The sequence below is a fragment of the Homarus americanus genome, unplaced genomic scaffold, assembly GCF_018991925.1.
Source record: "Homarus americanus isolate GMGI-L3 unplaced genomic scaffold, GMGI_Hamer_2.0 scaffold32583, whole genome shotgun sequence".
In the NCBI taxonomy this organism is placed as follows: Eukaryota; Metazoa; Arthropoda; class Malacostraca; order Decapoda; family Nephropidae; genus Homarus; species Homarus americanus.
The window spans coordinates 28633705-28650666 of NW_024713129.1; the positions used below are offsets into that span (position 1 = coordinate 28633705).

A 16962-nucleotide genomic window follows, 5' to 3' on the forward strand; every position below is an offset into this window, starting at 1 on the left:
GGAGTTAAACACAACAACAATTCCCCAAACATGTGCTGAATATTATTAGTTTTAGCATTATGTCTCCCTGTTTTTGTCCGTTTATGGTGTTTTTGAGCTCATGTTGTTTTGTTATTTTTTGTGTGTTTTTCTGTTTCTGGGTGTGGTGTAAAACTGTTGAATCTTCATCCCGTTAGGAGTGCAGGAAGGATTACACATGGACACACAGACAGACAGACAGACAGACAGACAGACAGACCCACCCCATACACTATACTCTCTTCTGTGTTATATAAATATTCGTAATAACACGACGAGACTCGGTAAACTAAGTAATATAGTCACTTAATATAAACCACAATTTATATCTCTTTTCATAATCAAACTCCATTGGGTTTCTTTACTAAATATGTCACCATGAAGCTAATCTATTCTCTCCCTCGTATAATTAATTGTAAAAATAAGTATTTATATTATATTTTAATTAATTATATTTATTTGCAAACTCACAGACTCAGGGCGGTTCATAACTCACTCAGGCTAAAATAACAGCAAGAGTTTGAGAGTAAAATATTAAGTGACAGTCATACGATGCACCAAACGGTCACACGGTGCACCTCACGGTCACACGATGCACCACACGGTCACACGATGCACCACACGGTCACACGATGCACCACACGGTCAAACGATGCACCACACGGTCACAAGATGCACCACACGGTCACAGGATGCACCACACGGTCACACGATGCACCACACGGTCACACGATGCACCACACGGTCACACGATGCACCACACAGTCACACCATGCACCACACAGTCACACCATGCACCACACAGTCACACCATGCACCACACAGTCACACCATGCACCACACAATCACACCATGCACCACAATCACACCATGCACCACAGTCAAACCATGCACCACACACTCACACCATGCACCACACAATCACACCATGTACCACAGTCACACCATGCACCGCACAGTCACATCATGCACCGCACATCACACCATGCACCGCACAATCACACCATGCACCGCACAATCACACCATGCACCACTCAGTCACACCATGCACCACACACTCACACCATGCACCACACAATCACACCATGTATCACAGTCACACCATGCACCGCAGTCACATCATGCACCGCACAGTCACACCATGCACCACACAGTCTTACCATGCACCGCACAGTCACACCATGCACCTGCACAATCACACCATGCACCGCACAATCACACCATGCACCACACAATCACACCATGCACCACACAATCACACCATGCACCACACAGTCACACCATGCACCACACAGTCACACCATGCACCACACAGTCACACCATGCACCACACAGTCACACCATGCACCACAATCACACCATGCACCACACAGTCAAACCATGCACCACACAGTCAAACCATGCACCACACAGTCACACCATGCACCACACAGTCACACCATGCACCAGACAGTCACACCATGCACCACACTATCACACCATGCACCACACAATCATATCATGCACCACACAATCCACACCATGCACTGCACAGTCACACCATGCACTGCACAGTCATACCATGCACCACACAGTCACACCATGTACCACTCAGTCACACCATGCACCGCACAGTCACACCCTGCACCACACAGTCACACCATGTACCACACAGTCACACCATGCACCACAGTCACACCATGTACCACACAGTCACACCATGCACCACTAGTCACACCATGCACCACACACTCACACCATGCACCACACAATCACACCATATAACACAAGTCACACCATGCACGCCCTGTCACATCATGCACCGCACAGTCACACCATGCACCGCACAATCACACCATGCACCGCACAATCACACCATGCACCACTCAGTCACACCATGCACCACACACTCACCATGCACCACACAATCACACCATGTATCACAGTCACACCATGCACCGCACAGTCACATCATGCACCGCACAGTCACACCATGCACCACACAGTCTTACCATGCACCGCACAGTCACACCATGCACCGCACAATCACCATGCACCGCACAATCACACCATGCACCACACAATCACACCATGCACCACACAACTACACCATGCACCACACAGTCACACCATGCACCACACTATCACACCATGCACCACACTATCACACCATGCACCACACAATCATATCATGCACCACACAATCACACCATGCACCGCACAGTCACACCATGCACCGCACAGTCACACCATGCACCACACAGTCACACCATGCAACACACAGTCACACCATGCACCACACAGTCACACCATGCACCACACAGTCACACCATGCACCACACAGTCACACCACATGCACCACACACAGTCACACCATGCACCACACAACACACCATGCACCACACAGTCACACCATGCACCATGATAGATTGATAGATAAACTGGCAGAATGAAAATACATCTTATTAATATTTTGTAGCTAGGTGAGTAGAAGAACAGGTGTGTTATAGAGAGTTAAGTAATTTTTTTTTTTTTTATGGGATTGGCCCACCGGGCACAGGGCATTGACCCACATCAGGGCCTGGGGCGAAAATATAATAATAATAAAAATAATAATAATAATAATAATAATAATAATAATAATAATAATGATAATAATATTAATAATAATAATAATAATAATAATAATAATAATAATAATAATAATAATATTAATAATAATAATATTAATAATATTAATAATAATAATAATAATAATAATAATAATAAATACAATAACGAAAAAATATATCAAGAGTGAGAAACGATATACAGCATGTATGTTGTGTTGTCAAAGTAAGAGAAACATTTTTTTAAATGAGGCAGAAAGTCAGATCAGCAACTGGGACTTGGTCACAATTTTCGTGATGCCATATGGCAGCAGGGTCTACCATTAGACAACACATTATGCTTCCAATATCTTCCCAGGCGGTAGTACCTCCCTGTTTGGTTGCTGCATTACCAACTACCTATTAGCTGTCTTGGTTACTAACACATTACGAGGTCTCATGTCTTGGTCCACACGTGCGAACATTTTGTCGCTAACATTTGATCGACAAGATGAAATGAGACCCAGGGTTCTGATTCTGTAGGGTGCGGCCGCGTGCACTGGTTCGGTGTTTTCTCTTGTTGACTACATGTTGGCGACAAAATGTACGCACGTGTGGACGCATCTTTACCCGAACAACATTGTAAAGACCTCCCATTTAACAGTGATGTAATACTATGGTTTTGGCTGCGTTTGGATTACTTTGAGAGTACAAACCTTTGGATCACCTGAGGATTATTTCCCCAGTTTATTTAAACTACAGATTAAACATTTAAAGAGTACCTGTGTTTATGAGTCAGATTAGATTATGTTAGGTTAAGTTGGAATGGGTTTTGTATTTCATGCTATGTCAGGTTAAGTTAGATTAGATTATGTTATGTTGTGTTTCTTTAGTTTAGTTTGGTTATGTTGGTGTAGTTAACTTTAAGGTGATAAAGGTGTGGGCGAATCCTAAGGTAATCAAATTTTCCCCAAATCAGATAAATGTTTTATTCTTTAGTTTTAACTGTTGACGACAAGTGTTTTATAACACAATAATATAGGAAGATAAAAACCGTGCTCCTGCAATAATTAGCAATATAGGTGTTCCTTGTTATACCTACACTGATATACCTTGTTGTACTGTACCTACAGTCAATAGAGGGAGCGGTATCCACACCCACCATTTACTTTGACCATTTCCGATATTTATTGTAAATAAAAACAAGTCTAATATTTACATTGTTAATTATTACAGGTGCGTAACCGGGATCTTCCTTTTAGGTCACGAATATAACCCTGAGCTAAGAAACATGTACAGTATGTGTTCCAAGACTCACCGTAACTCAGTCTGGCGCCTAACAAGAACATGTGTGTATTCCAAACTTGTCCATTATTTACTTGCTGCCCAATATGACCTACATCTGAGATAACAAGTTGGACGATCAGCCTCGACTTAAGTGTGTGTGTGTGTGAAACTTGTTGTCTTGAGTCTCCCCAGAAATTCCGGAATAAGCACTTTGAATCCTGAATACGAATGTATTTTGAGCAATGACGTGTGTGTGTGTGTGTGTGTGTGTGTGTGTGTGTGTGTGTGTGTGTGTGTGTGTGTGTGTGTGTGTGTGTGTGTGTGTGTGTGTGTGTGTGTGTGTGTGTGTGTGTGTGTGTGTGTGTGTGTGTGTGTGTGTGTGTGTGTGTGTGTGTGTGTGTGTGTGTGAATACCGCAGTTGCTAATCACGACCAATACATATATCTAGAGTCTAACCAGGACTTACGTGTATACGTACACTAATCATGACATACAGTAAGTTGAGAACATCGCCTTTATATTATACACAGTGCTTAGAAACTAACTTGGTGGTATTAATTACTTGATCGTGAGAGCCTTGTCTTGACCTATATACATGACACGTTTAAACTAGATCAGGGTGCGACAGGTACTTAGAGAAGCTGGTAGATAGGTAGGTAGGTAGGTAGACAAAGCTATATAGGTAGGTAGGTAGGTAGACAAAGCTATATAGGTAGGTAGGTAGGTAGACAAAGCTATATAGGTAGGTAGGTAGGTAGACAAAGCTATATAGGTAGGTAGGTAGGTAAAGCTATATAGGTAGGTAGGTAGGTAGGTAGACAGAGCTATGTAGGTAGGTTAGTAGGTAGGCAGACAGAGCTATATAGGTAGGTAAGCAGGCAGAGGTTGGGATGGAGGGCAGGTCTTACCTTTTCGTTATGGTACCAGTAGATGAAGACGGGCCTTTCCGTGCCATGGGTCACCACACACGTCAGGTTGATGGGCGACCCGCGATGCACGAAGATCTCGGGGGCGTTCAGTACCCATGCTCGAGGCACTGAGTGGGCGTGGCAGATGCAGGTGCAAGTAGATGAATGTGAGGTAGCGTTGGCGTGGGCGTGCAGATCAGCAACAGTGGCAGCAGTGGCGGTGAACAAGGAGGGAAGAGAAATAAAAATCAGAATTATGTCTCAAATGAAGGACACATTTGGTACAGCGCCTCACACAGTAAAGCACTGAGAAGGGATATAATAATTGTGTGTTACACTCTAGACAAATTTCACTGGCGATTTTACTGCCTGGGATACTTTTTCCTTCGCCTCCCTGAGTGAGAAGGTCTGCTGGTGGTGTCGACTGTTGGTGGTGGTGTCAGCTGCTGGTGGAGGTGGTGGTATTGTCAGCTTGTGGTGGCGTCAGCTAGTGGTGGTGATGTCAGTTAGTAATAATGTTATCAGCTTGTGGTAGTGTTGGCATCTGGTTGTCAGTTGGCGGTGGTGTCAGCTGGTGGTGGTGTCAGATGGTGGTGGTGGTGTCAGCTGGTGGTGGTGGTGTCAGCTGGTGGTGGTGGTGTCAGCTGGTGGTGGTGTCAGCTGGTGGTTGTTGTCAGCTGGTGGTGGTGTCAGCTGGTGGTGTAGCCAGTTAGTGGTGGTGTTGATGATGTCAAGAGTCATAATATTGTCAATTGGTGGTGGTGGTGTTGTCAGCTGTGGTAGTGTTGTCGGCTGGTGGTGGTAGTGTCAGCTGCTAGTGTTGGTGGTGTTGATGTCAACTGGTAAAAGTAGACGGCTGTAGATGACATCCTTGGTAAACGAGGCTTAGGAGGCATAACAGTGAGATTGCTTCTCTCCTCTTCGTAAAAAAAGTCCTCGAGATGTCGAATAGAGGTGGCCACTCTCACCCACTTGTGGCTCTCGATATTGGTCGACGTTTCCCCCCCTCTCCCCCTGCACCACTTCCCCTACACCTCTCTTCCCTTCCCCCCACACACCAACCCGCATCACACAAACTTTTCAATGAGATTTCTTCGTCGTTTTCCAGGACTCTTGAGATTAGTTCGCTGTGTATATTTCTAGAGACGTCCATCCATAATATCTGATGAGATATTTCAACTTGGATTTGTGGAATTGTTGGTGAGAAGGTAGGGAGAAGTAGGTGGGGGAGAGGTTGGGGGACTTCGGGGTAGAGGTTATTGAAGGGTAGGATGGACTGGCGGACCGGGAGGGGGCTGGGGAGTGGGATGGAAGGAGGAGGTCTTTGAAGGGGAAAGTTTATGGGGTCAAGAAATATCACTTACATAAGTTTTCCTCCTCCTCCTTTTCCTCCTCCTTTTCCTCCTCCTCCTCCTCCTCCTTTTCCTCCTCCTCCTCCTCCTCCTTTTCCTCCTCCTCTTCCTCCTCCTCCTCCTGTCCCTCCTCCTCCCTCTCCTCCTTCTCCTCGTAAATTTCATATTAATATAAATTAGTTGTCCCTCTCTGGCCTAGAGTACATTATTGCCTCCTTATGTATTGAAGGTATAGTATTAGTTGCGCTGTACTGTATTGCTCATATGGAACTCACTTTCAATATCTCTTCATAAAACCATAATAACCGTTTTGCCTTTTATATTTAAGATTTTTGAAATATGTAGTTAAATTAAACACGATTTTTCATATAGTTACGCGAATGATGGGGTGTGGTGGAAGCATCGTGGTCTGGCACACACACACACAAGCGCTGTAAACGTTGTGGGGACTCACTGGGTGGTTTGGAAGTGTTTATTTCCATTCATACTTTCGTAACTACAACCTATGGTAATTTTTCTTCGTGTTCATATATAATGAAGATAATGCAGAGTATAATTTGCCATATATAATATTTATACATATTGTCATCTATACAGCAGTATTTTGACTGTGTGTGTTCGTGCGTGTGTTGCCTCGTGATAGTTAGAGTGGGCCCCCGTCCAGAAAGGACACTGTACAAACCTCCAGCACCGACCCAGGTGGGCTAGAGAATATGGTTTCCGAGTGTACTTGAGTCTGATAGTCTTCCGTTGTGAAAAAGAGGTGATCTCTTAATGCTTTTGTTACTGGAATTCTCGACACTATTTACCTAGGTGGCACTCCAGCTGGTAAGAGCCCTTCTTAAGTGTGTGTCCTAGAATAAGATATTTTGCTGGGGAAAGCCGCTGCAGTGTTCTCAAAGTTATTACTTGAAAGGTTAAAAAAACTGCTGGAAAAAGTTTTAATCTGGGGTTTGCGTTTGTGTATCTCTGTGGCAGACACCGTGTTCCTGTGTCCGACACTGCCCTCCCCCGCGCCACCACCACGCTAATGCCATTGTTTTAAGCAGAGGGTAGGAACCAAACAAACCTACCTTATCTAGCTTAATCTATCCTAACCTAGCCTAATTTACCGTGACCCAACCCAACCTAACCCAATCCAACTCAACGCAACTTAACCTAACCTAACCTAAGGTCACTGGGTTAGGTTCGGTTATCTGTTATTATATGAACAGAATAGTTAGCAGTTTCATCCGTGGTCTTTTTTCCCTTCCATTATAATAATTATTGTTCTTACCTACACATAGTCCCATACTCAATACATTAAGCCATCCTCTTCATCTATCACCTTTATCATCGATCGTACCCTCTCTTTTACTCATCCCTGTCTCACGTATCATCTCATACCTTATTACGTCTCTTTCTCACCTCTCAATCAGCCTCTCCTCTTTACATGGTGTAGTATCTCAGTTTCACATCGTCATTGTTCTCACTGTCTGCCGTAGAATGTAATACAAATTCAATCCCACACGACCTTTATCCCGACGTTTTTGCCACCTGTTTGGCCGTATTTCACACCCTTAAGGTATAGAAGAAGAGGTTCGGTCCTATACATGCAAGAGGTTCTATCACTCGTGTAGGATCAGATTCTATTCTTTTATCACCCCTCCCCACTGTCCCCCCAAGGCTATAAATCACAGCTTGACCTTTTCCGAACGCTGAGAAAGATTCCTCGATCGTCAGTCAAAGTGTTCAGCAAATATTGAAACCTGAACGCCTTCAATTCACTCAGCCAGACACCGATTTTCTCTTAAACTACTTCCTCTATAATTGATATCTTATGAAGTTCACGGTCAAGTTTTTGTTTTTACACACTAATAATAATCTCCTTGACAATACTGTTACATTTTTGTTAACTACCCAGTGATATATTATCTTTATTAGCGTCGTTATTTTCCTATATTCCTCCCCAGCCTTTGTTACTTCCACCCCCCGTCCACGCCACTGCTTCCTCCGCTACATGTTTTTCTCGGGTCACACTTGATCCATATGACTCATTATTCTACTCTGTTCTGACATTTACTCCTCTGTGCCGTGACAGTTATTTTCTTCTCTCATCCTCCCTCTCAGGCAACCATCTCTGTTCCCTACATGAGTCCACTCAGTTGACTCTCTCTCTCTCTCTCTCTATGTCGTTGTAAAAAATATTATTCATCTCTTAATATTTATGTTACAGGAAGTTTTCCACACCATTTACCAAAGTTGCACTCAGTCTGGTCGAGACTACGGTAAACGGGAATAAGTGAAAATATGAGTAAGCGAGAGAAACAAAAAGAAGACCCGTAAAAGAGAGGGGGGAGATAGACATACAAAGAGACAAATTAATATAAACAAGAAAATACGAAATATTTACGTTTTGTCTACATTTGATTACCCTGGCAATACAATTAGTTCAGCTTGATATAGAAACACCCTCCACTACTATTTGTTATTTCCTCCATTATTGTTACAATAGTGTCTCCAAGTCTTTTGTTTTTGCATTCTTTTGCCATTTATTCATTTGTCTTTTGTTATTTTTTACTGCTTAGAGTATCTGGGTATTTTTTAAATTGTTTTTACGGTGATTACTATTGTGATTATTTTCAGTGAGTATTAAGGTGAATTTGTGAAATGTTCGTTTATATATATATATATATATATATATATATATATATATATATATATATATATATAATATATATATATATATATATATATATATATATATATATATATATATATATATATATATATATATATATATATATATATATATATATATATGTGTATATATATATATATGCTGATAACCACAAGGAAAGAAGAAAACACGAAGTTCCCAAGCGCTTTCGTGTAATTCACATCTTCAGGGGTGAGTACACAAAGCCTGTTCATCGAGTTCGATGAACAGGCTTTGTGTAAAATATACCAAAGTCTAGAACTGCTTTTAGTGCTTTTGTGGCATGGTTGGGTAACGTTCCCTGGTCCCACGCAGTAGGTCGAGGGTTTGAGTCCTGCCTGGTGAGGTCGTTGATTATATGTTCAAGGTCTGCGTGTTATATGGATTAAAAAAATTAAGTATATATGGTACCTCGTGTTTCATACCAGCGAGATTTGGTAAAATGCCCGATGAACAGGCTTTGTGTGAAATATAACATAGTCTAGAACTGCTTTTAGTACTCTTGTGGCATGGTCGGTAACTTTCCCCGGTCCCACGCAGTATGTCGAGGGTTCGAGTCCAGGCTGGTGAGGTTGTTGATTATATGTTCAAAGTCCGCATGTTATATGGACTAAAAATGAAGTATATATATATATAATTTTTTTACGGGATTCGCCCACCGGGGCACAGGTCAATGACCCACATTAGGGCCTAGGGACAAAAAATATAATATTAATAATAATAATAATAATAATAATAATAATAATATAATGATATAATAATTATAATTAATAAATATTAATAAACAATTTGAAAAAATATTAAATCAAAATATAATATAATATAATAATAATAATAATATTAATAAAATTAATAATAATAAAGAACCTCAAATAAAAAAATAATAATAATAATAATAATAATAATAATAATATAATGATATAATAATTATAATTAATAAATATTAATAAACAATTTGAAAAAATATTAAATCAAAATATAATATAATATAATAATAATAATAATATTAATAAAATTAATAATAATAAAGAACCTCAAATAAAAAAATAATGATAATTGTGAGAAACGATTTATGTATGTTGTGTTGTCAAAGTAAGAGCAACAGGTGAGACCCTACAAGTGTGTGTAAAGGAGGCAGAAAGTCAGATCAGCAACCTGGGACTTGGTCACAATATTTGTGATGCCATATGGCAGCAGGGTCTACCATTAGACAACACATTATGCTTCCAATATCTTCCCAGGCGGTAGTACCTTCCTGTTTGATAGCTGCCTACTACTATGCTGACTACTTGTAGTTGTATATTTTATTTAAGTATCAATAAGCTGATTAAAATTAAGCCTTTTTTATTTAGTTATCTTTAAGCTGATTAAGTGGATTATTTGTTCCCTTATCTTTAAGCTGATTACGTTAATGCTCCAATCATTTGTCACTGTACTGACCACTTGTATATTCATTCAGCTGTCTTTTAAGCTGATTACGTTAAAGCTTTGTTCAGTTGCGTTTAAGCTGATGGATTGTAAACTTCTTTCATAATAGTATAAATATTGTTTGTTTTTTTCAGCTTTGTGTTGGATTACGTGAAGAACAGGGAACAGTTTGTCCTACGAAGGGCAGTAGACTTACCACCATGGTTTACCTGTTCCCTCAGAGGTGAGTGTATGACCTACTGTTTAACGAGCTCTTTCCTCAATTCTTTCTCTTATCACTTCTCGGACAGTTTTCTGTAATTCGACTTCTTACACCTATTTTGAAGTGCTTACCCTTAACTTCATTTATCTTTCCCTTTAACATTACTCATACGAGCTGCCGAAGAGCCAGTACCTCGGTTTACCAGCGAGACTAAACATGGAATCGCCGTTTTGCGGGACGAGACGGAGGGATGAATTATTCCACAGAGCCGAACCACAAAAAGCCGAGCTCAGCGTACGTCAACACCACCACCAATAACAGTTAACAGAAATATATATAAATATCGTGTTGCCGAAGTTGAGGATACTGAATGAACGGATCACATGAAGATATGTACCCTAGCTTATTTCACCTTAAAGTTAACTACCCTAACCTAACTTAACCTTAACAAACCTAACCTAACCCAACCCAGCCAAACCCAACCCAACCTAACTTTAATTAACTTAGCCCAGCCCAGCCCAACCCAACCTAACCCAACCTTAACTAACCTAACATAACCTAATCTAACCTAACTTAACCTTATCTAAACTAACCTAACCTAAACCCGTCAGGTAGCTATAGGATGTTTGATCATCTCTTGGGGTGTGTGATCCAAATGAATTAGATGTCGACCAAACTAAAAGTGTTATATTACGTTATAAACTAATACACAAAAAATATCGCAAACCACAAGACATTTTATATCGGATAAAACATTTTAGGAGGAAAGCCACGCGGGTGTAGGTCTTGTGAGTCATGATTCAGACATCTGCAGCCAGGAGCTCGGGTTGTGCTGAGACATTCATGAAGTGAGTCATTGGGAGGATTCTTGGTTATTGGCTCCGTATAAAACAAGTCCACCTCCTGCCTCATTTGGTCGCTATCTTATAATACGTTTATTAGATGTCATAAGGCTACTGATGTCTTTATTAAGTGTCATAAGGTTTACTGATGTTTTAAACTACGTGTATAAACTTTCTTGTGATTTAACGCTAATATCTGGAGACGAAATGATAAAAAAGCCAAAATATTTTAACCACGATTTGAGCCCATACTTGTGTGTATAACCACGTCAGAGGTTTACTTGTCTCTTATTCACCTGTCCTCTGTGTCTGTTCCTACCTCACTACAGAACCACTGATATCTTAACAAATAAGATTTTATTTTGTTGTATATCCAATGACTGCATCCACGCCCCCCCCCCCCTGTTTATTTTACTGAAGGAATTTGTAACACGCGACAAATTATACCAGAAAGCCCTGGGTCGACTTTGGGGAGTAACAAGAGAGTGGCAAACGCGTACACGGGCACCAGACCTGACGCAGACCAGGGACCATGGCTTCTGCAGGATTTAAAAATGCATACGTGTGTGTGTGTGTGTGTGTGTGTGTATACTGAATGTGTGTAGTAGTGGTAGAGGAGGGTGACAGGGAGGTGGTGGTGGGAGGGTGGCAGGGAGAGAGGAGGGTGTGAGTGTGGCAGAGAAGGACACCTTGGGTGGAGGGTGGTGGTGGAGGGGCCGAGGTGCATGTAGAGACCGTTTCGGGTACACTCCTTCGCTATCACCACTAGTACCACCACCACCTCACTACCACCACTACTACTACCTTTTTGTTTATTTGGCCTCTATCCTCCCCCTATAGCCACAGCTTCGCTGCCATTTTATTACCTTAAAATTAAATATTCTAATACAGTACATGAGTAGCTATCCTAGCTGTGTTGAGTTAGTTGAGCTGCAGATCTATGCGGCATTCAGTGACTGTAGCCTCATAGTCAATATCTGCAACTGTGTCGGCTTTGGGCCGATGCTCTCGTTCCTCTAAGGCAGAGCAAAGCCGACCTAAGGAGAGAGAAGGACAGTCTACATCTCATCCAGGACTACTACTACTACTACTACTACTAATAATAATAATAATAATAATAATATTAATATTATTACTACAACTACTACTACCACCACCACCAATACCACCATCATCACTACCTCCCATCATCATCACGACCTCCCTACCACCACTATCACCACCGTTACAACCTCCCAATACCACCACCACCGCGTGTTACTGCGAGAGACAGGCACCCTACACCCCCAGGGGCCTCCACGAGCTAAATAAAGACACCTTAATATTTACCTTGTAAACACGGGAGCCCGAGCCAGGTGTTCTTCCCCCTCCCTCCCTTCCTCCTCCGTCTAGGCTTTACGGCAGCCCTCTACATCACCTTATTAAATCCAACTAACTTTTCTCGTAAGGTGTTCCAGGTAATGCCTACAGGTAAAGTTGTAAACCTAACCGTCTCTTAGTTTTGACCCCCCCCCCTTTTCTCTCTCTCTCTCTCTCTCTCTCTCTCTTTCTCTCTCTCTCTCTCTCTCTCTCCTCTCTCTCTCTCTCTCTCTCTCTCTCTCTCTCCTCTCTCTCTCTCTCTCTCTCTCTCTTTCTTTTTTATCTCCCTCCATCTCTCTGACTAGTTTACAGACCCCTTTGATTTTAAGCTCCTTACAACTCTTAAGTTCCTAAGGTAGTAATTAACAAGGCGATCTCTGGACGGGAGTTAGGGTGACGCCCCCTGAAAAAGTCCTTACATAATTGGCTGGCATTATAAGAGTGGTACCCAGTGCAGGTCTTAGGAGATGGAGAGATCGTCTTAATAGATATTATTAATTCTGGGTTAATTTCTGTCAATGTAATAACTCGAGTCTGTGTTTTAATCTCATGATGTTTGAAAGGTTATTTATTTATTCACTAATTATTCATTAATCATGTATAATAAGATTTAATAGGAATTAAGTCCGTATTTAGGGATGGTCGCATCTGGCTCCACGGATGTCACCTGAGATTATGATGAAATGTTGTTTCGTTAATTAAATACCCATACCAACCACGACTCACCTGTCATATATTGTGCACATTATTGTGTTTATGTAAGAGTTGTAGTCGATATTTATGATGAATGTAATATTTTGAACACTGAAATATTATTAAAATTTATGTGTTCATTATTCAGTATCTTCATATATATTTGTGATAAGATTATTTTCATGTTATTTCACATTATCCAGGAACAACTGGAACCATGGTACAATATACACAATACTTATAAAGTGATGTTAGTACACACGGAACACTCGGCACTCCTAACAGGTATAACTATTCGCTCAAGCTGCAGTTACTCAGGTTAATTAGCTTATCAAGGTGGACGAGAACGGGTTAGTAGCGTTAATGATCCTTCACAGTGAACAAATGTTAGTGGAACAGTTTGACGTCAATGTTAAATTCACGAGAACATTTTATCTTCTCGCTCGGGGTCCAGTTAGTCATGTCAGGCAACATTTACGGCGAATGTCACACCCCGTGGCAGGTGTGATGGTCCATAATTACAGGTAGGGAATGTTAGGTTACCTGCCCAAGCTGGACGGCTGTTTGGAGTAAGTCGTTACGCTTATTGATGTTATTTATTGAGTGTAAAGAACATTGATGGTTTGTGGAGGAAAACTACTCGAGCTGGTAAATAGAGCATATTATTATTATTATTATTATTATTATTATTATTATTATTATTATTATTATTATTGATTGTTATTGTTATTGTTATTATTTATTATTATTTATTATTATTATTATTGTTATTATTGTTAATATTATTATTATCATTATTATTATTATTATTATTGTTATTGTTATTGTTATTATTATTAAATTTGTTTTTATCCAAATTGTTATGACTAGCATCCTAATTACCATAACGTAATTAACATTTTAGTTTCCAATAAATAAATAAATCCCATGCAAAGCTTTTGTAAATATCTCATTGCCCTCGAGTAATATCCCTCCACATCCACCACTAGTGTTAGAACGTCCAGCTTGGTGAACGTCCCAGCAGGTTCACCTTTCGCTTCCATCTCGCCTGAATCCTGAGTGACTTGCTCGTCATTGAGTCTCTCGAAGTTGGTGGGCGAGGACGTAGTAGTGGGCGGGGGCGTGGTGGTGAGCGGTGCCTCTGCAAGTAATGGGCGCAAGAGAGAGTCAGATTCACTATTTTATTATCGAGGAAATTGGAGATTTGTCTGATAAGTGTTTGGCAGTTAAAGCTGGCAGGTGTTGTCTGGTAGGTGTGGTTGGCAGGTATTAGCGGGCAGACGTTAGCTAACAGGTATTGCTGGCAGGTATAGCTAGCAGGTGTGACAGGCAGGTGTGGTACGCATGTGTGCCTGGCAAGTATTATTGGCGGGTTTTAGCGGGCAGATGTTGGTTGGCATGTGTGGTTGACAGGTATTAGAAGGCAGGTGTGGCTAGTGGGTGTTGGCTGGCAGGTGTTTGCTGGTAGGTGTGGCTCGTAGGTGTTTGCTGATACGTGTGGCTCGTGTGCGTCAGATGGCAGGTGTGGTCGGTGGGTGTTGGTTGGCAGGTGTTAGTTGGCAGGTGTGGCTGGTGGGTGTTGGCTAGCAGGTGTTGGTTGGCAGGTGTTGGCTGGCAGGTGGGGCTGGTGGGTGTTGACTGGCAGGTGTTGGCTGGCAGTTGTTGGCTGGCAGGTGTTGGATGGCAGGTGTGGCTGGTGGGCGTTGGCTGCCAAGTGTTGGTTAGCAGGTGTTGGCTGGCAGGTGTGACTGGCACGTGTTGCCTAGCAGGTGTTGCCTAGCAGGTGTTGCCTGGTAGATGTTGTGTGCAGATGTGGCTGACAAGTGTGACTGAGAGGTATAGCATCTCAGCAGAGGCAGGTGTGACTGGCAGATGTTGGGAGGTATGGTGCCTGAGCTGTCATTTTCCTATAATGTTTTCTCTCCCAAGACAAGTTTACTGTCCGAGATTGGTTCAGGTGGAATAGGAACGCAGAATCAGTGTCTTGAATTATTTTTTCTTTGTATCTAATCCTTACTAAATTTTATCATACGTAAGATATTTGTATATTTAGATTGGGTAAATAATCACCATTGCTGAAGATTGGTTCAGGTGAAATAGAAATTCCGAATCAGTGTTTGTCAAGACGTGATCTTAAAAATCAAGTCAGTTTCCCATACAAATTACTTCTAATCACACGCATTATATATAACTAAAATGAGAAAATAATCACCAAAGAATAGTTCAGGTGAAAAAAAAAAGAATTAATCTCAATCAAACATTATTTCCAGCCAAGTTGGCTCAGTGTCATGGGGTAATATGAATGGTTAGTGAAGGTGACTCTGGGTACTAATAGGAGGACTTACACATTATTGGGAATCTTAATGAATAAAACCATCCAATAGGAAGGTTTTAATGGGATAAGTGGCCTTGTCTTCTAGGGTCGATGAACGAAGATCTGAAAAATAAGTTTGAATGATGATGATAAGAGAAACTGACATAAATAAAGAGAGAAACAGCGGAAGAATATTTTTTTTAGAGATTGTTAAAAGAAAACCAAAACATAAAGGACATATGAAGAATGAACGTTTTAGATACTGAAATAAAGAGATCGAGAGTGAACGATGTTATACAGAATGTGATTAAGAAAGGGAGACAACTAGAAACAACAAACAGCTGATAAATGAAGAAATAATAAGCCAAATCGAAATGGAACACAGACACAATAAATGGAATTACCAAGAAATTGAAAATATTTTATGGGAAAGACTAATGAATAGACAGACATTCAGTTAAACGAACAAGAACTAAAGATATAATTAAAAAAAAATAAAGGGATAAATAACAATATAAGTGGATAATGAGAGAGAGAGAGAGAGAGAGAGGAAAAAAAAATGATAAGGAATTAGCTGAACAATAGACTCCCTCCCTCTTCACCCTCCTCCCTCACCTCCCCTCCTCCCTCACCTCCTCCTCCCTCACCTCCCCTCCTCCCTCACCTCCTCCTCCCTCACCTCCCCTCCTCCCTCACCTCCTCCTCCCTCACCTCCCTCACCTCCTCCTCCCCTCCCATCCCTCACCCACTCTCCCCTTCTGTTATAGGCAGCTGCAATGCAACGTTAATCTCTTAATATGTTGTTAACCCTCTGAGGACGATATTTTAGCCCTTGTACGGTATTGGTTTGGCCCTTTGAGGACGATGATTTAACCCTTTGAGGACGATAGTTTAACCCTTTGAGGACGATGATTTAACCCTTTGAGGACGATAGTTTAACCAACACTGAGGACGATGATTTTAACCTTGAGGGACGATGATTTAACCCCCTTGAGGACGATGATTTAACTCTTTTGAGGATGATGATTTAACCCTTTGAGGACGATGATTTAACCCTTTGAAGACGATGATTTAACCCTTTGAGGACAGTGATTTAACTCTTTGAGGACGATGATTTAATCCTTTGAGGACGATGGTTTAAGTCTTTGAAGACGATGATTTAACCCTTTGAGGACGATGATTTAACCCTTTGAGGACGATGATTTAACCCTTTGAGGACGATGATTTAACCCTTTGAGGACGATGATTTAACCCTTTAAGGACGATGATTTAATCCTTTGAAGACGATGGTTTA

At 41.2% G+C, this 16962-nt stretch overlaps 1 protein-coding gene across 1 annotated transcript in view; it reads right to left on the reverse strand.

The window, feature by feature from the left end:
• The window catches only part of LOC121870621, a 73739-nt gene that overhangs the window by 27124 nt on the left and 29653 nt on the right, over positions 1-16962 (reverse strand). The window contains exons 5-6 of the mRNA XM_042372474.1: positions 14385-14495; positions 4781-4908 (exon numbers count right to left, since the gene is read on the reverse strand). Of these exons, the coding sequence (XP_042228408.1) occupies positions 4781-4908; positions 14385-14495 (239 nt within the window). The remainder of the gene's footprint in view (positions 1-4780; positions 4909-14384; positions 14496-16962) is intronic.